The sequence below is a fragment of the Fusarium verticillioides genome, chromosome 2 (genome assembly GCF_000149555.1).
Source record: "Fusarium verticillioides 7600 chromosome 2, whole genome shotgun sequence".
Lineage (NCBI taxonomy): Eukaryota > Fungi > Ascomycota > Sordariomycetes > Hypocreales > Nectriaceae > Fusarium > Fusarium verticillioides.
This window is the reverse complement of record NC_031676.1, coordinates 4,470,658-4,497,271: the sequence shown is the minus strand read 5'-3', so window position 1 is coordinate 4,497,271 and position 26,614 is coordinate 4,470,658. Positions and strand designations below refer to the sequence as shown.

Genomic DNA, 26,614 nt, shown 5'->3' with positions numbered 1-26,614 from the left:
AGACTCGTCAAGACTCCTAGGAACTTCATGAGCTTTACTTTAGCATGTGGGCCAGACTGGGTGAGGACTCAGATCTTTACCAGGAGTCGACGGCCCTCATTCTCAAAATTGCCCTTTTTGCTTTGCGGCCACCATGGTTAGAAGCATTGCCCTATCTATTAGCAACATTGTCACCACGCATATCTATTCTAGAAATGATGGTGGCTTCAAGTCATGATTTGTGGTCCATGCCTGTAAACGACTTTGTCACACTCCGAGCAACGGATCTTGTGCAACGGTGCAATGAACTCTGTACAAGAATACAAACCATAACAGGTGGCCTTTTTGAAGTCATTCGCGCGCATTACACACATCCAACAGAAGAGCAAATGGCAGATGAGTCGTTCCCTCATCTTCTTAAGTATGATAAACTCCAGGTACAGCCCATTCACCGAACGGTCTTCGATTTTCTGATCGAGACGGATGACGGAAAGACTATAATGGAATATCACAAAGCGTCTCAAGAAGAGTTGTTTCTTAGAATTTTCAGATCATGCCTGCTGCGAGAATGTCTCTGGCCAGAAGTTTACTTTGCTGGTAGTCCGTACGGGATGCAAATGCAAAAGGAGGATCGCAAATATTGTGAAGCAGATCATCGCCTTCAATTGCACCTTCATTGCCTCTTAAGGTCAACTTCTACGATGGAGGTTTCGACATTAACCGAGCTATTGGATTTTATATGGACATTCCTCGTTGAAAGAACTAAAGGCTTCTCATGGCAAGCAGACACCAGGGTCAGCAGCAGAGTACCAAGAACCAAACTGGAATTTCTGTTACGCATTGCCCCAATGGGATTCGACGCTTATGTTGGGAAGTATCTCCATGAGTGGGAGAGTAAGCGGCAATTCGATCTATTACATCAAGTTCTACTAGCTTGCCTCCATTCTCCCTACAAGTTACACAACCATTATGGATGGGTCGAATGGGTCACAAGACAGCGCCGCATCGAACATATTCTTAGGATCATTCTTTCAGCCGACGAGCCATGGTTTTCACTCCTAAAAGCACCACAAATCAGCAACAATACTGTGGCAAAAACGGCCCTAGCATGTTTTCTCGTCTCATCTATAAACGCTTTCCGGGCTTCTAAAACCCGCTACCAAATACCCTGGGATTCTGATAGGATCAATACAACGATCCGAATCATAAATGACTTCCGGCACGTAATGTGCTTTGATGATCGGTTGCTTGTTACACTATATCCCACAGAGAACCGGTGGGATCCACTTGATTTCATTAATTGTAGACGTCATCATCAAGATGAAGAGGCCGTCTATGTGGAAATTAGCGTTTCAGCTCTGGTCCAGACCTTCTTGCGCCATGTTCGCTATTACGATACCGCTTTTGACTGTCAAGACGTCGAGGAGGCCCTCGATCTGAAGCTTTTCTCTCAGACTATAAATCCCATCATGCTTGGCATGCAAGAAGGGCTGTTTCCTATTCCATCCATGGCAGATCAAGTCATCTTTCAGAAGATCTGCCAGTTCTTACTACTACCTGAGCTTCCAAGCTCGTCGAGCCGTGAAGTTGAAGATCCGGAAGACTATCGGAAAAGGATGGCGGGAAGTTGGAGCGATGTATCAAGGCGGATCTGTAGCACAAGAACACAGGTTGAGATTCCAAATGCAATAGAAGAGAGGATCGGTCAGGACTGGATGAACTTCTACCTTTGTGGTTCTTGTGAGGCGAGAGAAGCCACTCAAGGGTAGAGGTCATATTACTATTGTTGTCGAGGCTTTTTTATTTTAGAGCACAGTGTCAGAAATACTCGAGAACATGGGCAGGTCATTCGATCTCGGCTGTCGCCAGTCATATGAATTACTCATGGTTACCAAATGCAACGATCTTGAACCAGGCTATTTGGACTTTCATTAACGATTCTGTTCCCCTTCAATCATCTTCTAGCATAGACAGCGTGGTTACCAGATCCTGGGCAGTACCTTTCCAGCCAGCTGGCAAACTTGCGCTATCCGATGCCTCGCCCTGACTCACCCCGGAGGGTTCCTCCTGAAAGCGTCTAGTAAGTTTCTCCAACGTTGCAGAAGAAGTACCCTTCGCTACCATCTCAAGATCAACTGGATAAGCGCTAAAGAACTCTCGACTCCTGCAACTCTCACCCCGTACCTCTTCTAGTAGCCGCTGTGTGCTGGCTGTCAAGGGAGCACCCTGTCGCTTCGTCGTGACTATCAGGCTCTGCACTATACCACTAACAAAGGACATATAGCGGGCTAGATGCTGATATCCGCGCATACAGAGTAGAAAGTAGAATTGTGATTCATTGCTGGACAAATCACGTAGTATGTGGTTGACAAGATAAAGCATGCCGCTTTGCCAGATGATGGAGTACTTGCATGATTCGCAATTTGCACGGTATTGATAGACAAGACGCTTTAGTTGCTCAATCTATGCTGATATAACGGCTTTCGGAGTAGCGTTTACTCCTGCAAAAGGCGGGAAGCTTGGGCTACGGGAACTCATGCTCGAAAGGGCGGAATAGATCGATAATAGCTGTATGAAACCAAATACTTGGTGATGTAAGCATCTTGACAAATTATATCAGGGAGGTATATATAGTGTCGATACTAGGTATGCCGTGCCGGGCTGCGGTCATTGCTTTCCCTGAGATGCGAAACCTCGGTGCCCTTTTGGGCATTGGTTCTTGGTAATAACTCATCGATATGACCCTGGTGACTATGTCAGTTGTACGCTTCACCGGGCATGATTCTCATGGAACTGTACATTTGGAAGTTGTAAGCACCCCAGCAGCTGCGCATGCTGCTCTTTCAGCGCACTCATCGCTCAGGTCGAGGCTATTTTGTGAGTAGACATCTGATTTCCCATACAGTCACATGCGCTGTGCCATCCTGGCATTATCTTCTTGCAAACGACGTCCCGCTTTATCCTTTCCTAGCGTAGTAAACGTCATATTCATCAGAGATGTCGCTGCAACAGTCGTGAGACAGTCAACACTCTTCTCATCATCATAGATCCATAAGGCCTCGTCTAAAAACTTGGTAGGTAGTGTGGTGGCCATTGGTTCATAGTGGGCATAGCTCTGCTGTGAGGCGAGCTTCGTGATGACTGTTTGATGAACGTAGACCTGGCAGTTTCGAAGACTCACAGTCGCCCAGGCAAGAAGAGCGTTGACCAGGATGCTAGAGCAGAAGTTGGTCTCTGCATTGGCCAGCTCATATAGAAACAGATCGGTGTCGAAATAGGCCCACCAGGGCTGATTCGTATTGAGATATAAGGCGATGGCCTCAGCGGCGAATTGGTTACTTATGGGGACACTTGTCCTGTGTGAAATTTGACATGGATCGATAAAAATACTGTTATCGGCCCCAAATGATGTTCTGCCTAACACTTCCCGCGGCTGAACTACTATGTTCACCGCCAGGCTCGATACACTATCGTGGAGAAGATTCGATAGCCCCGGGTCCTGAAAGATATCGGCATGCTGTGGCTCAATGCCAAGCAGTCCTAGATCCAGAGAAGCCGCATCGAGAGGAGCGAGGGGCAAATAGTGTGGCACGCACAGCAGAGGGTCACATATGAGGGTTAAAAGAGCCTTGATTTCTCTCGTGTGATGGGGGGAGCTATGCTACTTATATATAAGAGGAGCTCTGATCCTTGTCAGGTAAGCTAGACCGATCAGGGCTACCCTATCTTTGAACAAATAGACCTGCGGATAGTGAACAACGAGCTGGAACTCGAGCGGTGTCTGTGTTGGTGTGACGCTGCCCCTAGCTGCATGGATCGACGGGTTAATATTCATGGACAAATTGCCGTCAAGAAAATCCATGATCTCTCTGGGGGAGCGGTCTTTTCGCAGGTAATCCAAGACCTGTAACGCGAATGCCTGTGGTTGGCCTCTGAGTATTTCGACCAAGCCTTCCGAGGGCTGCACATCTCGACGGATATTTCCAACTGCCGGTGCGCTCAGGCTGAGGGGGGTGTCCGGCTGGTCAGAGTTTGGTGTACTTTAGGTCGAAATTCGTTGGCGAAGATGCTCGACGGTAGCTTGGAGCCCGCAATCTGATCTTTATCCGCTTGTCGGTGGTTGAAACCAGCTGGCGTGTCGTAGACGCAGCCAATCGATGCTTTTTTACACTAATGGCATTTCGGACGAGCACATCCGCACTATCGCTTTAGTATTAGCTGTCGCTGCAGAGCCTGGACTGAAATGAGTTGAAGCAAGATGTACCTTGACCTTGCGTCTCTGACAGGCTGGTGGATCGTTGGTCAGCTTGGAATTGCCACTGGTATTCCCGGTTTTCCAAAAACTCACTCTGATAAGCAACGGGAGCGTTGCGTCTGCGCGGGGGCAGCGCCTTGCGTTTGGTAGTAGCGGGAAGTACCTGGTCAATCTCGCCCGGTGCTTCAGCCGCGAGCTTGGGTAGTAGTATCTTCCTGTCTGGCGGAGCCATTGAAATTAGTGCTGTAGTTAGAAAGGGTCGCCACTAGGTCAGATTTGTTTGAGGGGGGCTTTTCAGCCAGATTGCATGAGGAATAGGAGTCTCCGCTGCTTCTTGGCTGCTCTGGCTACGTATCTTCATCACTAACAAGGGAGGGCACTGTGCCCTTCGATATTGATAACTCTTAAAAAGAATTGAGTAACCATGTCGATAAGATAAGCCTCTTCGCGCAATGAACGGAATGTAAATTAAGGCCTCGAGTTCAAAACTCTAAGTGAACACAGTAAAGAAGCTGATAATATATCCATAGAAATTAACACATAAGCGCCCATGCCTTCCACCAAGGCTAAAGAACTTAACAGGGAACCCAGTAGTCTCCAACAAGCGGGCACACAGTCTTGGTCTTGCAGACGCGGTCGTTGTAGCCCGGATAGTAGCTCTTGCAGAATTCGGCAGTGAATCTCTCAGGCATGTAGTCCGAATATTTGTCGCTAGGGTAGCACTAAGCATCGTGACGTTAGCAAAACATGGTAATCAGGGGGAACAAGAGTTACTTACAAGCTCTCCACCGTCGACTCGTTCGGCGCGGCCGCGGATGTACTGGCAGTAGCCGCTTACCGTGGTTTGGCCTTGCGCGTTGATACAGGCGCAGGCTTGCACCTGTGTGCTCGCAGCCTTGTCGGGGACTGGTGCAGGAGTGGCCATGATGGCGGGGATGGTCAGAGCGAGGGTAACAAGGAACTTCATGTTGAGCGATTTTGTATGGTTTCTGGAGCAGTACTAGCGAAGGGTGATTTGTAAGTAGTAGAAGGGCTTGTGATGGTAATACAATGAGAGATTGAAGTGAATAACAGGAAGAGTATTTATGTTGAAAGATATCACGAACATCAGCTTGGCAAGAGGTTTATTCAGCTGTCAAACAAAACCATCGTAATCATTACAAAGATATATTCAATACCGTTTTAGGCATTCATCCCATATCACATCTAATAGTATCACCTGCAAAGCATGATTGCATGGATAACTCTCTTGGAATAAACCCAACTACGTTGCACTATACTTCATTTCTGGCAGGCATAAACCGCAGCATATAAAAGTCACATCATGAGCTCGTTACCTATCACGGACACAAACGCCAAACCAAGTAGGTACATAATTTCCAATTGCCCGCGGACCCAACCGCACCAATCAAAACCACACGGAACAGTCCTCAAAAGGCCGTTGGACATTCGACGACGCGGGGTTATGCATAAACGACCTCGGCCTGATGCTACGCTAGGGTTGCAATACGGACTTGTATTATAAAATATCCAGAAATAACGGCATTTACGAATACGCTAAAACCGATTTAACTGGTAATTGAGGACGGCAAAGGGCCGATCCCTCCTTTGTCGTGTTTTTTGCAGGGAGCGGAACGAGATTTTAGTTGCCGGATCTGATACATCCGATTGTATCATGGCTGAATGAGAGAACGCAGAGGTATTAGTTGTCATGCATAACTTGAATTGAAATATCACTCACAGTTTACTGTAGAATTTCCGAAATACTTCTTTTACCTAAGTCATGCATTGATCCTCTGCATCCCTTTCAAAGGCCTGCCCTGCGGTTTGGGTTTTGAGAGGGCTGAGCTTTTTAATTGCTATGAACCTGCAAACAGTTTGCTGTATTTCTTCCAAGCTTCGCCCCTGTACTCCTGATGGATACACAAGAGCTTGCCCCGTACCAGCTTCGTGAGGTACATGAGCTCAGTTCTGCCTGCTGATCCAAGCTCTCAGTCTCAGTCACAAGTCTCAACTGCAAACAACACATCTAAGGTACCTGAGCAATACCCGTTGCCCATGTCTCGCTGCTTCTATAAGAAGGCGAAGACAAAACTGTCCTTGATTTCTATACCTGGTATTCCCCTGCCCATCAATTGCGCTGATCCAATTGAACTTTGTTCTCCATCTCCCAATTGGACTGTGAACTGGCGCTCTCGATCGTATATCTCATAGATATGGTATATAGATACGCCTGCTGCCCTCTACTTGGGTTGCCTGCGGGTCGATGTGACTCGTGAGGGTGTCAGCTATTGATACAGTCTTCCAAGCGGTTGCAAGAACTAAGTCTTTGCTCTCGCGGCCAGGGCTTCCAGTCTGACGATTGGAGTGGCCTCGTCCGATAAGACGACTTCGATAGGCCTCAGGATTCAGATGGCATCTATTGGCCCTAGCTCAGAAACCAGGATCAGATGTTTTTCAGTGATTAATGCTGCGAGAAACACCGTAACTTTCTGTGCAGTATGTCGACATAAGAAAGTGGAACTTGCCATGGTTTAGTCCTCGCGAATCAGACAAGCTGTCTTGTAACCTGCCATCAACTTTCTTTAGATACCCAAGGCTCCTTCTGCCATGGATCGCAGCCTTTTCCATCAAGGTCAGCATTCCAAGACCAATTCACAATACTTCAAGGTTGACATACCCAGAAGTGAATTTTCTCTAGTGATAAATTCGCTTAGGTCTGCACAATGCTTGCCTTCCACACACAAGTCAAGTGCCAGCATGATATCCACATGAGATTGCTCTTCAAGCACTATGTGATGGATTGCCCGTCACTAGAGTCCAGCTTTGTAGGCGATTGTTGCTAGATTCTTCCAAAAAGCAGGGTTATCTTTAATTATTATCTCAAACACGATACTGAACAAGAAAATATCACTTCTGCACTCAACAAACGATCGGTCTTCGAATATAGAAAAGTCAAAGCAACGTTAAGAAGGCTATTTTTAGGCACTTCGTAGAGATCGCCGCGCTATCCCCTGCTTCCCGGCTCTACCAATCTAATGGCGCCCATATGAGAAGCAATCACAGCGGATTAACTCATGGGAAGAAATGTGGCAATTCAGGCCTCGGACTTCAGGTGCGTTGCATATACACGTTCCTGGCAATGGTAACACATTTCATGAGTATCCTGTGGAGTGTTGTGCAAGAAACTTTGCGGTTATGTATTTTTTATTGATGCATTTCAGTAACAACATTCGACATCACGTATAAGTGAGTTCTCCAGTGTTTGAATTTTTATATTGTACATGGGCTTGACTTCTGCAAGCGCATTCACTATTATCTACATATAAAATAAGCCTGACCTTTCAAAGGATCAATTCTCCTCCATCAACACATCGCGTTCTCTCCAAGTATATCTCAGATAACTTAGAATTGGCGAGCGTGACGGCGAGCCTTCTTGGAGGCACCGTTCTTGGAGCGGAGCCAGTCAATGAAGGTGTCAAGAGTGAAAGTCTTGGGGAGAGCACCATCCTCAGTATCCTCCTCCTCAGCGACAGGGGCCTCAGTAGCAGGGACCTCAGCAGCCTGAGTAGCAGCAGCAGCAACAGAGGTGACGAGGCTGGTGAGGGCGACAGGAGTGGGAGCAACGGGGGTCGGGGCAGAAGGAGCGGGAGTCGAGAAGGTTCCGTTGGAGGGAGTGTCAGGGACGACAGGCTTGGTGCCAGAGGCAGAACCGTACAGAGCAGGTCCTGGGATCTCGTATGTGGTGGAACCCTTGTAAGGGTCGAAGAGAATACCAGGCTCAGAGTCGGTGTAGAGCTCAGTGGTCAAGGTACCCTCAGGCTCATCGGTTCCAGAGCCGGTGATGTCAATGTTGAAGCACTGAGGATAGTTCTGGGCACCATCCTTGGAACCAGCACCGTGTAGAGCGATGATCTCATGACGGAAGACGTAGCTACCAGCCGCAAGAGTCTCAGGGACAGTGGTAGTCCAGGTGTTGTTGTTCTTGATCAGATCGGCAGCAGCCCAGGTTCCATCCAGACCAGCAGCATCGATCTTGACCCACTTGAGAGTAGCAGGGTCAGCAGAAGTGCACTTTCCAGAGCACTTGGCAACATAGGTGAGAACAGGGCCAATGTGAGACTCGGGCCAGGCTGACCACTGGAACTCAACGGTACCACCGGCCTTGACGGACATGGAGGTTTTACCGGGAGCGGCCTTCTTGTGGCAGGCAATGTCGGAGGTGCCGTAGTCGGAGGGGGGAACGAACCCGTTGTCGAGGTTCTCAGCGGACCACGCAGCAATGGTGGGGATCTCACCGCCCTGCTGGGCCTTGTAGTAGGAGCTGAGGTCGTAGCCGGCCTGGTAGGTTCCGTCGACCTTGATGCCGGTGACGGTTCCGTGGGCGAGGGCGACGGAGGCGAAAGCGCCAGCGAGAGTAGCAGCGACCTTGAAAGACATGTTGATTCTTTGAAAAGATAGAATTGATGAAGGATTTGAAAGTCAGGTAATGATTTGAGAAAGAGGGAAATAGACCAGCTTCACACAGTGAAGAGAAAGAATGGAATGGAATGTAGAAAAAAAGAGTGAATGCACTGCACTTGAGATGAGAAACTAAGCTGAAGAAACACAAAACCAGACGACAAGAGTTTCACGTTTATATATGTTTCTTTGCCATATCTCATCGGATTTAGTGATCGACGCTCGTTATCACCCGCCAAGAAGCATCTCAATTCACAGTGGTGGAAAAGCACGTCGTCTCAGCATCGTGGAGCCGCACGCCTTTTTCGGATAAGGCCCCGGCCCCAAGCGCGCGGTAATAGGCCCAAGCTCCAGGGACTGTTACAGACTCAGTTCAACAGTCAAGGTTAATTGTTTCTGACTTGGTTAAGTTCGTCTGATGTTTTGGTGATGGCGTAAGCTGCACGTGGAGGGCCTGAGACGTTGATTTAATAAAATTTCCGCCTATTGAACTAATTGTTTAAGCTTATTTCTGGGTCTTGCGACTTGTCGGCGATGCTGACTGGTTGTTGGGCTGATTTTCGCATTGGGCTAGTCAGGGGAATGGTCCATCATGTCTTGTGTAGTTTCGCATATCGGAAAGTGGGAGTTCTTGGGGAGCAGTCTCTTGAGTCGCTCGTGTTTTGAGCGGGTGTCTCTTCGCAGTAACCAGACTTTTTAAGCCCTTGACACTGAAGTTCAAAGACTCAAGATAGCTTGCAATCATTCATCAACGCCTTGTTTTTAGAGTATTCTTGATCTTCTGAGTCTAAACCTCTTTGAGGCTTGCGCAGGCATTTGCTGTTAAAGATCTATGTTTCATTGCCAAGACTGTCTGTGATCAATCTGATCGCCCCTAATTCTTTACGCGGGTCGCGATCTTGTACGCGGTTAACGTGCCCCTGTACCCTGTGGCTATCCGCTCACCTGGAACACTCCCTAGCTTCACCTTGCAAGGTCAAGAAACGAGATCCCTAGTCTAGTTTGCCACTGGTGATATTTTATTCTTCTGCAGCATCGGCCCGCGTATTGAATCCGTTTAGATACTCCGTCTGAAAAACACAGAATCAATACCCTATATTGTATCGCTGGGGAGATAAAATACATATAGTCCTACGATACTAATATACTTATGCTTACCAGTAACTGTTAAGCCAATCTGTCAGATTGTCAATAAGCAAAGCTGGTAGTTCTCATTTGCAGCTGTAATCTGATAAGAGATCGCAAGATGAAAGAGAAGTGCAGACTTGTCAAGACATGTCAACGTTTTCCCTCTATTCGTGGCCCAATGACTTCCTTTAAAAATGAACAACTCTCTGTCCGCGGTGACCGATGTGCCTTTTTATTGTTCCCTGACTAAGCGGCTGTGGCATTTTCATGTTTGGACCCCTACATCGGAAGTTCGGAAGATAGACTGGACAAACCTTAGTCCAAGATAAGCTTTGATATAATGAAACATAGAAACGAATATTGTAAAAAAGGTTTCCCGGATACCACAGAGTTCTGTTTAAAACTTTGAAAATGTATGTATGCCGGCTAAATGCCGTTGAACTGTCCGACATTCGACCCAGACGTATCCATCCGCTGATGTCTGCTGTGCCGGCTCATGGCGCGGGAGTTTTCTTGGTCTGCCTAGACTGTCTTCTTATCTGATTAAGCTTGGAGTGTTACGTCAGAGAGTTCTAGCTCAAACCGGTTTTCTATGTCCGGCACGTCAGAAGAGCCTCCCGCCGGGTATACGGAAGGTCTTATGTCGAATGTGCAAAGCTTATCGCTGGCTATGAGGCGAGGGAGAAACAGCTCCAATAGAGTGCTCCACAGGTGTCACATAAGTACTATGATTGGTGGTTAATGAAATGCGATGTCATAAATAAGCGGCCGATCGGACCTTATCACATCGCCAGAGCGTTATTCCCGTCAGACTCCATATAACAATACCGCTCGTCAGCTGGCATAGCACTTGTCTCTAATGCCAATGCTGTTGCTTTTTCTTCTTATCATAAGGCTTCATGTTCAATTGAGCAACTCAGCGAGTGTTGTGTATGACATTTGAAGGCTTCAATATATACGGAGACAGTTGGTTGTTCAAGCTCTTCTTCGACCGGAAAGCCCGGAACGTGTGTCTTGGAATTTTCTGACGTTATATAAATATAACCTCAACACCCAACTGGTTGGAAATGGGCCCCCCGCGGACACCGGGTGGATAATGTCATGATCAGACCACATATTTATACCAAAATGTCTCCCATTATCTTACATCACATCCTCATGCAAACACCATCCTCAATAGCGGGTGAATACATTATTCACCACCATTTTTCGCATCATAGCTCAACCGCGACTTACAATTCATAACTCCGAACCCAGCTGAACCGAAACGAATCCAGGGCCACCTTTTCGAGATGTCCAACACTACGGATGCGTCGGGACCACTCACCCAAGAACAGGTCGATACGCTAAGATCGGGATGTCAGAGCTTGATAGAAGGAATCGATACTTCATACGGATATGTCCCGACTTTGGGGGCTGGAATCGCCTTCTGCGTTCTCTTCGGTCTGAGTCTTTTTGGCCATTTTATTCAGTTTGTTAGGAAACGCCAATGGACATCATTTGCTTTTGGAGTCGGAGCTTTGAGTATGTCAAAAATCGCTTCCATGGTCTCAGTCGCAAGCGTGAAGAGTTGCTAATACCTATGAATCAGCCGAAGTAATTGGTTGGGCTGGTCGAACATGGTCGAGTGAATGTCCATATAACAACAACGCGTTCTTGATGCAGATCACAACTCTCATCATCGCCCCGACATTTATTACGGCAGGGCTCTACATTATACTCGGCGCCTTCATCAATCGACTTGGTCGTGAATCTTCTATCCTTGGGCCGAGAATGTACGCTATTGTGTTTTTAACATGCGACATTATCGCTCTCATCGTACAAGCTGTTGGGGGAGCGATGGCCTCTACAGAGTCAGACAAGATTGACGGTGATACAAAGCCAGGGACAAATATCATGGTAAGATCTATAATTCTTTATTATTGTGTGGAAATGAAGTGACAGTAACTGATTGGAATGATGGACAGGTCGCTGGCATTGTCTTCCAGATGGCAGCCATGGTGGTTTTCGCCGTCTTAGTTATTGACTTTCTGAGAAGAGTCTTTGTCAAAAAGTCGTACTTGCAGTCGAGGAAGCAAGGACTATCTGATGACAACGCTTTGCCAAAGGCTTACACTTGGCTCTTGGCTGCCGTCTTTATTTCCTTGACCATGATTTTCATCCGAAGCATCTACCGAACCGTTGAGCTTCTGCAAGGCTGGAGTGGTTACCTGATTACTCATGAAGGATACTTCATCGGTTTAGATGGTGCCATTATGGTTGTGGCTATAGCAGTTTTTAACTTTCTCGATCCGGTTTATCTGCTATGGGGTCAGGACGATAAATTGGCGTCGTCGCTTGAGCAGAATGAGCTAAGGGGGATGGGAGAGGCTAGTACAGAGCGCTGGGATGAGTCTACTGTTATGTCTGACTAGGAAGCAAGATTGGATACCCTGGATATTAACAGAAAAAGATAGAATCACTTATATAGATAAAGGATAATAACAGTTGATGATATACTTAATAATGCACTTATGGCTGAGAGCTGGGATCATCAGACAGAACTTAATTCAATTCAAAGGAATGAAAGAATATATCTCAAGTTACAGACTTAGGCATCAAATACAGGTATCAAACTTGTAGCAGCACCCAGTGCTACTATACACACAATGGTCACCAATGCAGCTGCAGCAGAGTGAACATAACTTTTCTAGGCTCCCTGGCTGGGATCTAAGCAAACATCAGAGACCAGCAACACTTTCCAGATCTTAACGTCTACTAGAGGTCGAGTGAGGGCCCGTCGGATATCGATTGTGGACCAACTAGGGTCCTGAAACTTCATGAGGAGGTCTACCAGGTGCCGTGCCCTGGTGTTCCTAGCAACCAAGCTGATCCAGAGACTGTCATCACAGCCACGACAGAGAAGAAGCACCATGGACATTTACTGAGAGCAACAAAATATACTTTGACATGCGGTGACACACAGCCTCTTTGCACCCCCAATCGGTCTATCTGTTTCTCTAACAGATGACAACTGACCTGTTCGAGCGGTCAACAGAATGTCCAAAGGGCGTCTCTCCAGAATTTATCTGGAAGGTGTTTAGTTCAGTGTGTGACAATGAATATACAGGCCACCTCTCGTACTAATTAATAGTTAAGCAAAAACTGGATCAACGCTGTTCAAAGATTTCCGTGAATCTTCCAAAGCAGAAAAGGACAACAAAACAGGTCTGGAAATCGAGCTTGCCATTAAATCAAGTGGACGCTTTCAAGCACTTATCACATCATCTCGCCTGACACTGCACTCTTGACGACGATACACAATATTCGAGATGAGTTCCGCATGGCCAGCTCACTCGCCGATGGCCAAGATGCCGTCTGGAAACAGATGTCGCCAGTTCTCATCAGAACTATGACCTGTACATGCCAGCATGATCCAGGGGTCTGATAGCAGAGGTAGAGACAGCACATGTCTTCGAGAGTTCATTTAATTACGATTGAACGATTACTTCAAAAACTAACTGAGGTGACAGATGGCTTGCTCCTTGATCTGTACCAGACACAAGCCAGCATAAAAGAGGTCGGATTCGTGAGGGTGCAGGACAATAACCTGGGGCGGCAACCTACCGGGATTCTCAGTTTTCCCTCGAGTCTCTTGTCACACTCGATGTCTCCAACTGTAGCAATGGATCTGGCATGGTGAAGTACCAAGGGTACAGGCTTTACGCGGTCTGAGCGAGTCGCCCTTCCGAAAGAAGTTGGACTCATTATTAGCTTGATCAAATAGTTTGTATAGCCACCATCATCTCTGTTCCCGTTATCATGTTGACGTGGACTATTAATAAGGTATCCGACTGGCGGAACAAGATAGAGCCCAGTGGCCAAACTCATCGACAGATTTGCCAGGCGGATGGTCGACAGAGAGTCACTCCAGTCCAAGGAGCAGATTTAGTGGTGCTATGAGGAGAAACAGAGGCAATTACAGCTCAAGTGACGAGAGCTTAAAATATGTACTAATCCTACATCATGCACATGAGATCTCTGAACCCAGTTATGCTCCAACATTCACAAAGACAATCACATATTGAATAGTAAACACTTTACTTGGCTTCATGCCCGTAAACATATTAATCTAAGAAATTATCTAATAGAAAGTAATAGGTGCAGGTAATAGGTGCATATACTATGCAGCGTATATATCTCCAAACCGTCATATACTCGTTGCTCCGCGTGAGCAGTCAAATTATTTACAGGAAGAAGGCGACAAAACCAGCCGCAAAGAGAGCAGCTCCGACGCTACCTCCGACACGTCCAGCACCGGCAGTGACCTGGGTGGGAGTGGTGGCGGGAGGAGCAGGGTAGGTCTCAGCAGGAGTGCTAGGGGCAGGGACAACGGGAGCAGTCTCGACAGGCTTGCTGGGAGCAGGAGGCTGAGGGTAGCTAGGGTGAGACTCGGCGGGAGGCTGGGCAGGCTGAGTCTCCTTGGGGGGCTGAGGAGCAGGAGGTTGAGCGGGGTGAGTCTCCTTGGGAGGGGTGACGCCAGGCTGGGTCTCCTTGGGGGGAGCGGGGTAGGTCTCCTTGGGAGGTTGAGGGGCAGGAGGCTGAGGGTAGCTGGGGTGAGACTCCTTAGGGGGCTGAGGAGCAGGAGGCTGAGGGTAGCTGGGGTGAGACTCCTTAGGAGGCTGAGGCTTGGGAGGAGTCCAGGTTCCGTTACCAGGGTGAACAGGAGGAATAACGACGGGGTGAGTCTCCTTGGGAGGGACAACGTGAGTCTCAGTCACAGGGCAGATGGTGGTAGAGACAGCGTAAGTCTCAGTGGTGACATGGGGCTTCTCAGGGCAGTTGGTAACCTCAGGAGGGCACTTGGTGACAGTGTGGACCTTGGTGGTGTAGATGGTTGAGGTGGTCCACTGAGAGGTCTCGGGGTAGCCGGGCTTGGTGTACGAAGGCTTGGTGTAGGTTGGCTTGGTGTAAGAAGGCTTCGTGTAAGTGGGAGGCAGATAGCCGGTCTCAGTTGAGGAGGTGCCCTCAGCGGGGAGAGTGTCGCTGGGAGGAAGGTAAGGAGTCTCGGTAGAGCTCTCAGCGGAAGGAAGAGTCTCGGTGGGAGGGAGGTAAGGAGTCTCGGTTGAGCTGTGCTCCTCGGGCTGAGTCTCGGAAGGAGGAGGGTAGACATCAGTTGTCTCCTCAGGAGGGGGGTAGACGCCAGTGGTCTCCTCGGGGGGGGTATAGGCGCTGGTAGTCTCCTCAGGGGGAGGATAGACACCAGTGGTCTTTCCGGGAGGAGGATAGACATCAGTGCTCTTCTCGGGAGGAGGATAGACATCAGTGCTCTTCTCAGGAGGGGGATAGACGTCGGTGCTCTTCTCGGGAGGGGGATAGACGTCGGTGCTCTTCTCGGGAGGAGGGTAGACGCCAGTAGGCTGAGTCTCCTCAGGAGGAGTCACAGGCTTGGTCTCCGAAGGAGGAGGATAGGCACCACCATTGGAAGGCTTAGTAGCCTCAGGAGGAGGGTACTCGTTAGAGGGCTGGGTGGAAGGCTTCTCGACGGCAGGAGGAGGGTAAGCAGCAGCCGGGGGAGTATACTCGTTGTCGGGAACAGCAGGGTACTCTTCCTGTCCAGGAACAGGGTAATTCCTCTCGACAACAGCGGCGTTGGCCAGGCTGACAGCCGCACTGAGAATAACGAGACCTCGCATCTTGATGGATTTGGTTTAACGAATGCTATAAACGAGTGAAGCTTGGTTAAACGAAAGGTGGGTGAAGAAAAACGGAAACAATTCTTGGGGAAACGCTCAAGACTCTTATACTCGATGCAAGGTAAGGTGTCGTCCCCCCCCTTGACAAAACACCCCAGGATCTTATCATCTTGGCTCCCTCGTGTCCTATCGGCCCAACTGCGCAGGGCCAGAAGGGAAATACGGGTTCTTCTCCATAGTTCATCCCAGTAACGTGATGTAATAAACGGCAGGAAAGAAAAGGTTGGTTGGGTAAAGGTGTACGGTGGAACCTCTCCTATGCGGGCGGCTCACAAGGATCCATAATAAATTACATCCATGCTCAAGATCACGATGTTGACCGTATGAACAAGTTCGGATGTGACGGAGCGCGCCCATCGTGTTCGTCTATTACGGTTGGTGCACGGTGCAAGCAAAGGGCAGAAACGTTTGGTTGAGAGCCTCTGATAGGCTACCAGAGCGTTTCGCCGTTTCTTTTTTAGATAAAGTTAATCAAAACACGCCGCTTGGTTAGCACTGTCTTTCAGGCACAGGAACCGTATTACCCGTAAATTTTTTGAGTCAACTTGTCTCAATGGAGTCAGCCTGCGGGGTAACCCAACGTTTGACCAACGACCTGCGTCAGCTCAGTACAGTACTTGGGCTGGTTTATGATCTGACGCGGGCTGTAGTGCTGTCTCAGTGGTCTGCCGTGCCGGTACTCCCTTGACTCCTTACCTGCCAATTCACTGATGAGGGGGGGACTTTTTTGGGTGATCTGCACCCCCTGCCATGTTGCCTGGCCAAGTGTCCGCAGCCTTCTGGTTGATTCGTGGGGCTCTCGTATACAAAAACTGCTGCCCTTGGCACACGGTGTGCTTGACGGCCGACGCCCCTACCTACATACACGAGGGGGGAAAAAGGTTCCCTGTAGATCGCTGCTTATCTCCCCACTCTGCCACTAAAAATCTCGCACTGAATCTCGAGGTTGGCCAGCAGAACACCTTGAGTTGTGAAGGGATTGTTGCATGAAAATACAGTGGAGATGATGCTGTCTTGGAGTATGTCAGCCAAAGGATGCGTTTTGCTGATGCTGTTGGTAATGGGTAGCATCAGGCAAAATCCACTCTGGATGATCAAGGTAGCATTTGGAGGCGAGTTCCGTTTAATCCTTGTTTGGTAATCATAGTCGCTTGATGACAAGACGATGCCGAGAGAATGGCGGGAAAGTTACGATTGATATCCTTGCCCGACTACACGGTGACCTTGCTTGGCTGTTGACAACTGATTTCCATCAAGTGCTCCGTACATTGAGGCGCTTCTTCTCACCGTCCAATACGGTATTTTCTTATTACCGATAAAGCCCATTGGAGTCTGTGCATCCCTGTTCCTGCATTCACGTACAGTATCACTCGGCTGGCGCTTGCATACAAGTAAGGTGAGTTGTTCAATTGTGAATAATATTCTCTCCGTACATAAACGCCAGCGATCATTGGCGTAGAACCTTTGATGAAATTATCACAGTTTAAAATGCAACCATTCGGCAGATTAATTCTGGCTGCTTCTAGCGGGCGGCATTTCACAAAACAACGCCATCGCCAAATTGAATTTCACAGCAGAAAATCTTATTAAGCTTCAGGGTAACAGTTGTCAACATCGTACCATGTTCCTTGTCAAGGTTCGGAGTTTGCTGCCGAGGAACAGACACCAAAAGTTTGGCAGTTTGGGTCTTAGCTCCACGCGACAAGCGGAGTCGAAACCGTTTTGCCCGACAGGAATGCGGGAATCGAAGACAAATCGATCGAGTATATCCTCAGTTTCTAGCATTCCAAAATCAAGGATAAAAATGGACCGTTATTGTAACGGTCCAAGCGGCTCAAAATCCAACATGTTGGAAAGTTTGGTACCAAGATCTTGGATGTTCGTTTGTTGATGAGGCTTTTTTATCCAATCGTTGACGTCAAGTTGCTTCATTTTTATGCAACTAAATTCATAAATACGAAGTCTTGAGTCTAAGGCTAAATGAGGGCTGCAGACTGCAGCGAAGATCTCTGGCTGGTGTCGTGGAGGATATCGGCAATACGGGTTACGCGAAAGGGGAGAAAAGCCAAAATTCAATTGATTTTGTTCTTCGAAAGTTCAGATACCGTGCTTGTTTGCCGTCAGCTGGAGGCAAGCCTGGCAAGGTAAGGCTGTCGAGGTCCATCGTCCAAGCTTGAGCTGTCAATGCCAGGCTCGTAACCTTTTTTTGCATTTTAATCTGGCTATTTTTACACTGGCGAGATTGCAATAGCGTAACAGATGGAATTCGTCCCGCCGTATAGCAAACAACTTTGATGTCCAACCCAAAAAACCGTATTCCTCAGTGTGACCATGTCTCGTGCGACCCAAGGATGCTGATGTGACATTCCCAATTGAGTTGCCCAGCGTCTCCACCTCCTTTTTTTTCTTCTTTCTCCTCCCTCCTTCTTTTCTGCTCAACACCATCTTTATCTTCCCCGTATTGCAGAAGTTCCTGCATCTCATTTCATCAGAGAAATCAAAATTGTTCTTCTCGTTGGTTCTGGAGCCTCGAGAACTGGGATCGACAGGGGGTGGTTTCATGTGCGTAGGTCCACCGTCCAGTGACGAATGAGGCTTGACTCTGCTGAGGTTAGCGCTCGTATTCCTCCGGTCCTCACCACTGCCAATGTGGATAAGCGGATAGTGAGAAGCCGAGGACTCCATTGATGACTCGGCCGAACCATAAATATGGCTATACGAGCCAGCTTTTTGGTCTTGAAATTACTTGGTTTGTTTGCTCGTCACTCGACACTATGACGTGAGATGTATGTGTGAAGTTTGAGCTGACCGATGGTGAATGATGTGATTTGATTGTGTCCCGTGAGTGACAACCCATGCTTGGATGACTGATGAGTGAGTTGCTCTCTCACCTTCCTCTTCACCAAACTCATTGGAACTTCACAACGTCCGTCTTCTGGACTCAGCTAGGTTACCGAGGAGACGTTTGTGATGAGATCTACATGAGATTGAGATAAGAACGAATATAACTGAGTCGATAAGGCAGCCACAATTAAGCACAGTTGGGTGAGCTGTAGCGCACAAGGCTGTCGAAGCAAGATGAAACTGTGGCCGAGAGCCTCATAGTGTTGTACCTGGGTGGATGGTTTTCATGAACTGGCAAACCTTGACAAGCAATTCAGCAGCTGGGCTTCTGCTATTTCGTTCTCATCTGAGATTGAACTTTGAAAGAACATGTTGCTGGCTGTTTTGGTCTGGCCTCAACAGCTTCATCATGTGCACAAGAGATATTTCTAAGGAGTCAATCGTGCATGCTTAACTTTTTCACATGTTAAAGCCAAAAGATGGTTCTCTATACCGCAACTATGTGATTAGCTTCCAACAGCTCATTTTTGGAGTATTATACATTTGCTTGACGCCAGAACAGTCATGGGCATGGTTCGCGTGATTAGTAGTAATGGAGCAAGTCTAGGGTAGGCTCCAGCAGTTTTTCTATATTGTATTTGCAAGCTCAGCCATTCAAACATAATTTATTTCTTAAATAAGCATGAGTATGTTATCCAGTCTATTTTATGTAGTTGCGATCAGAACAAAGTCTGACCTAGTAACGTGGTAGACAGTGAGTCACTCTTACTGTAAATGATATTTTTAGAACTGCCAAGTTACCTATATTCTCTGAGCCACAGACTCACATGGTGTACTTCTTCAAGATGCCACAGATCTCCAGTGTTGTCCCGTTACAACAGTCCAGATGCCGCTTCAACTTGCGACTTCTCAAGGAAGATTCTTGTAAGTGGCCACTAACCAAATCTGAAACAAATTGACAACCAGTATCCCGAGAGACGGCTCGGGAGAGTCTGCGGGGCATAACATGTTATTAACATTTCTGATGGTCGCAGGCACGATGACTGACCAATGGCTACAGCATAAAGTTGATATGATAAGAACCTAAATGATATCGGCCAACCAAATGTCGGCACTGGCCTGGCTGGAGGTCTGGAACGATCAAATCTATGCCAAGAGTCTGCTTATCCATACGTGCCTGATTCCAACGGGGCATCACCCCCGATTTACGGTTTTTGAACAAGTCTGTGCATCTGAGCACTCAACCAACCAACCAACCCCGTAAACCAATCGTCAAGATCGAAATCATCGGTCCCGACGATCAAGTTTCCAGGTAGATTTTGGGTCTTCCTCTGTCTTAGTAAACGACTCGTCATATCCCAGCGATGTTGCCCCCGCGCCGTGGCGTCGACAATGGCTGTTAGTTCCTGGGCGCAGACAAACATCTCTAAGTCCCCCATTCCAGCGTCGCACAGGGACGTTGAGCCAAGGGTCTTGTTTGTCGTGACAAAAGCTGTGGCTTGTCTCTAGAGAGAATGCGGATAAGATCGCCTATTGCCAGATCGTGGTGGGATACCTGAATTCCAATTTTACTTTTGGTCTGCTTTCCGTGGTGCTGGGAACCAATCATATTCGGTGATCGTCCCTGGGGAAGTTGGGGATGGTTACACTGCTTGGGGCAAACATTGGTTTTAGCTTGTGAGGCTGAAGATTGTCATATCTACGACGAGCAAGAAAATGACAAGAAGAAACAATCAATGCATTTAGTTCACAGCTCAGAACTTATAAGAAGAATATAATTAGTGGCGATGATATGATCTCTCATGATGGTTCCTGGCCGAGACGCTCAGGAATGCACCCCATTCTCAACTTCAGCCCTACCGTGATACCTCCACCAACGTCAATGTCTTAGTACAACCAGGTATTCGGCACGCTCCCATCTGAATTCCCGATCCGCTCTAGACCCGGCGTATTGGATGGTTGTACCTGTGCTACGATTCACAGCATCAGATGCAGCCACTGCCGAAGTGCCACAAAGTATCCCTAGGGTTGCACAGCATGCTTAAAACGCTGTGCGACCCTCCCTCCCCGGTCATTATTCTCCGTTTTGTGTGTTTTAGTGACTGGATTTCTACCATGGCGCTCAGCAGGCGGTTTCTCATCCTGGGGACGATATGCCTGCTGTACGGTACGGTGACGGCTCAATCTCCTGATTCTATACTTGCAAACGCACCAAAATGTGCTGTTAGTACTTCGGATCCTGGATTTATGTGATTTTTTCGCTGACGGGTGCTAGATTGAGTGTCTAACCGAACTTCTGAGCAACAAGGAATATGCGGAACCGGGACAAGAGGCCATGTGCAGTAGCAAGCCGTTTGCCAAAGCGATGGGTGTTTGCTTGATGGTGAAGTGCTCTATGAGACAGACAATGGGTGCGTAATTCCAAGAAACAGGGTTCAGGGTTGCTAACCTGTAGAAAGACTTCATCAAAGAATCGTCTGCTGCATGCGGAATCCCACCGACCAACAACACAACGTCGTATCGAGTAAACAGTACAGTCGTGTTTGCATTTGCACTCGTCTTCTTTGCGTTGAAGATATTAACGAAATTCCGGCTTGGACTTACATGGGGGATTGACGATACTCTGACATCTTTATCGGTTGTAAGTCAATTGTTTTGTTCTGCTGGGCGAGTGCTTACAGGAATAGGCAGTTATGATCCCGTATTACATCGTGCTGCAGATCAGCAAGTCTTACCTTTCGTACCCCCCAGTCTTCACAGCCGGCTTGCTGACCTGAAAACTTTTCAGTGCTTGCTTTGGGACTTGGCCTTGACATGTGGTATAAAACCGATGGTCAGATCATACTTATATTCAAGGTTAGACTGAGCCATAATCTCTGTAACTCGCAATGGCCAAGCTAATATCTTCCCTCAGTTATTCATCGTCATCGAAGTTCTGTACTTGACAGCGCTAGTCCTCGTCAAAGCAGCAATCCTATGCTTCTTCCTCCGAATCTTCCCCGACCACAAGTTCAGAATCGTAGTCAAGTGCACCATGGTCTTTAACGCTCTGATCTGGGTTGCATTCTTCATCTTTGTCTCCTTCCAGATCCAGCCGTTTTCACTATTTTGGAATGGGTGGCAGCAGAAGAAGGGTCATCTTATTCTGACCGGGTTTACTAATTTCACTCTGCCGCTTGCGGGGATAAATCTGGTGCTGGATATCTGGATGCTCATTCTGCCCATGACGCAGCTCTGGGGAATGGGGTTGAAGCTGAAGAAGAAACTCGGTGTCATTAGCATGTTCAGTGTTGGGATATTGTAAGTGCTTCAATGGGTGCATATGATTTTATTGCTAACATCACAGTCTTACAATTGTCGCTGCGATTCGAGTTCGCGAACTTGTAGCTTTTCGACTCTCTCAGGACTTAACAGGTAAATACTTTGAGTCACTTGTTTCAGCGCGAGCTAACATGTTGAACAGTCGCCCACGCACAATCAGCCTTCGTCTGGTCAAACGTGGAGGTTTCGGTCGGCGTCATAGTCGCTTGCATGCCGCGCGTTAGGCATCTGGTGAGGCATATAATATCGCGATACAGAGCAAGGAAAGGAACCGAGCCGCGACAAAACAGCAGGAAAATATTCGTCGATCGATCGCTTGCGACTATTACGGTGGAGGACTCGCAGGCGATTGAGCTGAACGATGAAGGTGGACTTTTGACGGCGAATACGTGTACGACAGCTTCATCGGCGACAAGAGTTGGGACAACATCATCGACAAAAGGTGGGAGAAAAGACAGTAAATCATGTGCGACGGTCAGTTTTGCAAGCGATGGAGATACCCAAGTGTAAGATTAGTATAGTAATGACTCGGTGTAAGATATCAAGAAAGGGATTGACATGAATCTCGATGTAGTCATCGAGATGACAGCCGTGATCGACTAGACTAGCAGGCATCGTGAAGTGTCAAGTGGGTTCTTCAGTCGGTGAGTTTTCTAGCGCCATCTGATAAGGCCGTTTGCTACTCGCTACTGCAAGCACATGCACGCCAGGAACAGATCCACAGTGGATTGATGATTGTGTCATTATATTTATTTCTTTAATTTTACTAAGTTATTTGTTTGGTATCGTCAACATCATTAAGACATGAGCCATTTATCGGCAAGTATATCCACCGTCAATGACAAGATCAGAGCCAGTAGTGTAGGTGCTAGCATCAGACAAGAAGTACACATACGCAGCCTTGAGCTCCTTGGCATCGCCGTTGCGGCCCATGGGGATCATGCTCCTCCAGAGCTCCTGGGTCTCAGCGTCGATAAAGTCAGACAGACCGGTGTCGATGTATCCGGGGGAGATGCTGTTGACACGGGCGAAATCGCGCCACTCGTTGGCGAGAGATCGCGCCATGTGGATGCAGCCGGCCTTGGCCACGTTGTAAGAGGTCTGCTCTTGAGGGTAGTTGGCGATGTGGCCGGACATGGAGGAGGTGATGACGAAGGAGCCGTGACCCTGCTTCTTGAAGAGGGCGCCGACGGCCTTGGCGCAGTAGGCGGTGCCGTTGAGGTCGATCTGGATAACGTGGTCCCAGTCGGCAGCAGAGCCGTCAATGACACCAGCGTTGGCGGTAGCACCGGCGCTGGACAAGTTAGCACGAAGTTCAATTGACTCAATTGGTGAAAGGAAACCTACTTGGCGACGAAACCGTCAATCTTGCCAAAGTCCTTGACAACCTCTCCGACAAATCGCTCAACGTCGTTGTAGTCGGCAGCGTTGAGCTTGTAGGCCTTGGCCTTGACGCCGTACTCCTTGGTGAGCTCCTCGACGTTCTTCTCGGCGCCCTCCTTGCGGGAAGCGTAGGTGATGGCGACGTCGGCGCCCATCTCAGCAGCGCCGCGGGCAGCCTCGATGCCCATGCCGCGGGGTCCGGAGGCGCCGGTGACGACGACGACCTTGCCCTTGAGGCTGAGGAGGTCGAGGATGTGGTTGGCCTTGGGGATTTGCTGAACCATTGTGACGGTGTTAAGTATGTTGGGTATTAAAAAGATAAATAGAAGAGAGATTGATGGAGGGGAAATGGGATGGGGGGATGCTAGACTATTTGTATGGCATCAAGTGTCTACTCAGATCATGGCGTGGTCCCGAAAATAAAAGCAGCAAGCCCCAAGGAGCTGAGCTGTAATGGATGGAGGGGCATGGGTCCGGTGATGTCATGGAAGCAGAGAGACCATGCAGTGCTTCTCGAGCTAGAGACACAGACACCAGAAAACGAGGGGCATCGGCGATTACAAAGAGAAGAGTATCCACTATCAGACTCTCAATGGGTTGTAGCCCCTCCATTGTCGCTGCAACCGTGTTGGAAAAGACGCGTCGAGGGGTAAAGTCTGTTGGGCTGAGCACATGCTTAGTTAGGCAGAGGACGAGTCTCGGTGGGACAGGCGCACGAACCCCCCATGTGAACTGTCTTGTGTGATGCTTTTTGAACCAATTGGACTCTGTATTGAGTGGTAAGACGTGGACGTACATACATACAGCGAGGCGGGGTGAATACCAACCCCTCTATCTGTCTCTCGTCGTCAATTGCAACAGCAACTGAATCGGTAAACGAACTCTTTCATCATTGATCCATAATTGAATCTTATATCTTGCCAAATACCACCGAGAACAAGTCGGATGGAGTTGAGAGTGGATAAACCGAGCGTCATTCTCCCGTCTCAAGCTCCCCTCTCTAGCCTCTCTCCCTCCCTCTTCCTTGCTTAGAGCGAGCACCCCCGCAGAACGCCCGGCTTCACCGCTCCTCATTTGGTTTAGCTTGAGAGGACAGTACCTTGTTGGATTGGCTGAGCACGCGTCAACGTGTCCCATGTCAGACGATTAAATTGCACCCGGTCCGACAGGGAAAAAGCTACCCTAGATTGAAATCGCGATGATGAGTTAGCATCACCAATGCTGACTTAACCGCGATAGAGGGATAGATAATACTGAGTAATGCTTATCGCGTATCGTTAATACTAGGGTCATCAATTTTGGCCGGTGTCGATTGTTCATGTAATGCTTATCACACCGAGACGAAAAATGGAAAATGCTGGAAATGAGGGGTTGCAGAATACATGAAGCCACTTGTTGAGAATATCACCCAAACAACATTCAATTGGACATGCAGGGCATCATACAAAAACTTGTCTTATTTACATTGAGTCTAATATAACCCTTGATGCATGCATGCAGGCACGTATGCCCAGACCTGCCCAGACCCAGACGTCGCCGCTTTTAAATAAGGTATCGGAAATCCCGCTTCATCCTCAAAGCCTCGTCGGGGCTGTCCATGACCTCGACGGCCGCCGTATGCGCAGCCACATCCCGGCGCGTCTCCCAAGCGGCCTCTCCCCTCTCGAGCTTTTTGTTGAGGTCGATCAGCACCAGCCTGAAGATGTAGCATCCCACCACCGTGACGCCAAACATGGACAGCACGATGCCGTAGCTCTTGCGGTACCCGTTCTCTTTCAGGTCCCAGACGTACGAGCCCGCGACGTTGCCGAGTTGGCTGAAGGCGTTGATCATGGCGATGGCGACGGCGCGCTTGGCGGGTGGTCGCGGGAAGGATGAGCTGATCCAGGAGTAGAAGACGATGAAGCCCGCGTAGGATGCTGCTTGGAGGAAGAGGGCGAGGTAGCGCGCTGCGACGTTCTCGGTCGCCATGCTGATGATGAAGCCGGTTGTGCCGATGCCGATTGGGCCGACGATGTGCCAGAACTGAGTTGTTGTTAGTATAATTGCGCGACGTCATGGGTAATTGAACTGACCTTTTCTTGGGTCCTGTCCGAGTGCCAGGCGTTGATGACCGACACGATACAAGAGAATACCCACGGGGGAGCGCTCATCAAAAGAGTAGGCACGTATCCAAAGCCAAGAGTCTCTGTCAAACTCGGCTGTTCAATTGTTAGCGACGCGCATGCAATAGACACCAATTGACTTACGAAGAAAGCATTGAACGAAAGACCAACGACATAAGCAGTAAAGGTCAACATCATGATGTAGATCTTGAGATCCTTGACCGCAAGCTTAAGACCGTAGAAAGCGCTCTCCTCAGCAGAATCCTCATCTGCCTCGCCGACATCCTCAATCATCCTCAGCTGCGCAACCTGTCGCTCCTCCTCCGTAAAGCCGCGCGAGTTATGCGGCAGGTCGGGAAGAATAAACGCAGCAGATATGGCGATACCCATCGTGATTGCGCCCTCGATCCAGAACAGCCAGCGCCATGCTGCGTGGCCCAGAACGCCCTGCATGTTGGACAGCACGCCGGCGCCGACGAGCGCGGAGAAGGCGTTGGAGATGAGGTTGCCGCAGAACAGAATGGCATTGCGCTTGGTCAATTCCCGACGCGTGTACCACTTCGACAGAATCAGGAGAGCACCCGGCAAAAACGCAGCTTCCACGAAACCAAGGAAGAACCGAATGCAGACCATGCCAGCAAAGTTGTGCACACTGCCCGACAGCGTGGAGATGAGACCCCAGAGCAACATGGCCGCAGAGATATACAGCGACGGGCGCTGGATGCGGTTGATGAACATGTTGGAGGGCACCTGCATGAGGATGTACCCGACGTACAGGATGGACAGGCAGGTCGCGTACTGGTTGTAGCTGAGGTTCAGGTCCTCCTGCAGGCCCTTGAGGCGCGCGGCGGCCATGTTGTTGCGGTCGAGGTAGTTCATGATGTAGATGAGCACGAAGAGCGCGCAGCGCGTGTCGAGCTTGCGCTTCATGCTCTTCTCGACGGCCTGGCGGTGCTGCGAGTCCATCGCGAAGGCGGCTGCGGCGCGGGATTCGGGGTGCGACTCGACGCTGAGCTTGGCCGAGGCGACGTGGTCGTCTGGCTTTGCGTGGTCTGCCATGGTGATGACGAGACTTGGGTGGGTGTAGCTAGAAGGGGAGAAATACAGTGAGCTACCAGTCTCACACAAACGACAACAACACCTGGAGAGGGGAGACTGACCTAGCTGGGCATGATGAAGCCTTTTTAAGAAATGAACGGCTGGCAAAATACCGGCTGGATGTGAAAGGGTTACATCATCGAGCAGCAAGTATGGTGTAGCGCGGAGAAGAGTGAGTGAGTGCTGAAATTATGGAAAATATGCGAAAAAGTAAGGCTTTATCCACCTGAATAAACCTTATTAGCAACTATACCGGTTACCCAAAGGTGGACCGGCGCCTCGCTTGACGCAGGATTTCTGGGTGC

General features: G+C 48.8%; 8 protein-coding genes across 8 annotated transcripts; 2 read left to right on the top strand and 6 right to left on the bottom strand.

The window, feature by feature from the left end:
* Window positions 1–2,884: 2,884 nt before the first annotated feature.
* FVEG_15285 (hypothetical protein) lies at window positions 2,885–4,466 on the bottom strand (the record flags this gene model as incomplete). The annotated part of the gene is made up of 2 exons (XM_018904409.1): window positions 2,885–3,519; window positions 4,328–4,466. The coding sequence occupies 2 exons, from the start codon at window positions 4,464–4,466 to the stop codon at window positions 2,885–2,887; spliced, it is 774 nt and encodes a 257-aa protein (XP_018747564.1).
* Window positions 4,467–4,809: 343 nt separating this feature from the next.
* Window positions 4,810–5,201, bottom strand: FVEG_03505 (hypothetical protein; the record flags this gene model as incomplete). The annotated part of the gene is made up of 2 exons (XM_018891104.1): window positions 4,810–4,956; window positions 5,013–5,201. The coding sequence occupies 2 exons, from the start codon at window positions 5,199–5,201 to the stop codon at window positions 4,810–4,812; spliced, it is 336 nt and encodes a 111-aa protein (XP_018747565.1).
* A 2,291-nt stretch (window positions 5,202–7,492) lies between these two features.
* Window positions 7,493–8,717, bottom strand: FVEG_03506 (murein transglycosylase). The gene has a single exon (XM_018891105.1). It carries the CDS (start codon window positions 8,672–8,674, stop codon window positions 7,640–7,642), a length of 1,035 nt encoding a protein of 344 aa, XP_018747566.1. The 5' UTR covers window positions 8,675–8,717; the 3' UTR covers window positions 7,493–7,639.
* A 2,119-nt stretch (window positions 8,718–10,836) lies between these two features.
* Window positions 10,837–12,449, top strand: FVEG_03507 (hypothetical protein). The gene is made up of 3 exons (XM_018891106.1): window positions 10,837–11,347; window positions 11,415–11,722; window positions 11,791–12,449. The coding sequence occupies exons 1-3, from the start codon at window positions 11,116–11,118 to the stop codon at window positions 12,235–12,237; spliced, it is 987 nt and encodes a 328-aa protein (XP_018747567.1). The 5' UTR covers window positions 10,837–11,115; the 3' UTR covers window positions 12,238–12,449.
* Window positions 12,450–13,884: 1,435 nt separating this feature from the next.
* On the bottom strand, window positions 13,885–15,666 carry FVEG_03508 (hypothetical protein). Its single transcript, XM_018891107.1, has one exon. It carries the CDS (start codon window positions 15,496–15,498, stop codon window positions 14,050–14,052), a length of 1,449 nt encoding a protein of 482 aa, XP_018747568.1. The 5' UTR covers window positions 15,499–15,666; the 3' UTR covers window positions 13,885–14,049.
* A 5,550-nt stretch (window positions 15,667–21,216) lies between these two features.
* FVEG_03509 (hypothetical protein) lies at window positions 21,217–22,233 on the top strand (the record flags this gene model as incomplete). The annotated part of the gene is made up of 4 exons (XM_018891108.1): window positions 21,217–21,258; window positions 21,317–21,702; window positions 21,749–21,816; window positions 21,866–22,233. The coding sequence occupies 4 exons, from the start codon at window positions 21,217–21,219 to the stop codon at window positions 22,231–22,233; spliced, it is 864 nt and encodes a 287-aa protein (XP_018747569.1).
* A 264-nt stretch (window positions 22,234–22,497) lies between these two features.
* On the bottom strand, window positions 22,498–23,399 carry FVEG_03510 (L-xylulose reductase). Its single transcript, XM_018891109.1, has 2 exons — window positions 23,071–23,399; window positions 22,498–23,017 (listed from the first exon to the last, which is right to left on the bottom strand). The coding sequence occupies exons 1-2, from the start codon at window positions 23,388–23,390 to the stop codon at window positions 22,537–22,539; spliced, it is 801 nt and encodes a 266-aa protein (XP_018747570.1). The 5' UTR covers window positions 23,391–23,399; the 3' UTR covers window positions 22,498–22,536.
* Window positions 23,400–24,648: 1,249 nt separating this feature from the next.
* FVEG_03511 (hypothetical protein) lies at window positions 24,649–26,270 on the bottom strand (the record flags this gene model as incomplete). Its single annotated transcript, XM_018891110.1, has 3 exons — window positions 24,649–25,131; window positions 25,182–25,307; window positions 25,356–26,270. 3 exons carry the CDS (start codon window positions 26,268–26,270, stop codon window positions 24,649–24,651), a joined length of 1,524 nt encoding a protein of 507 aa, XP_018747571.1.
* Between the last annotated feature and the right edge of the window lie 344 nt (window positions 26,271–26,614).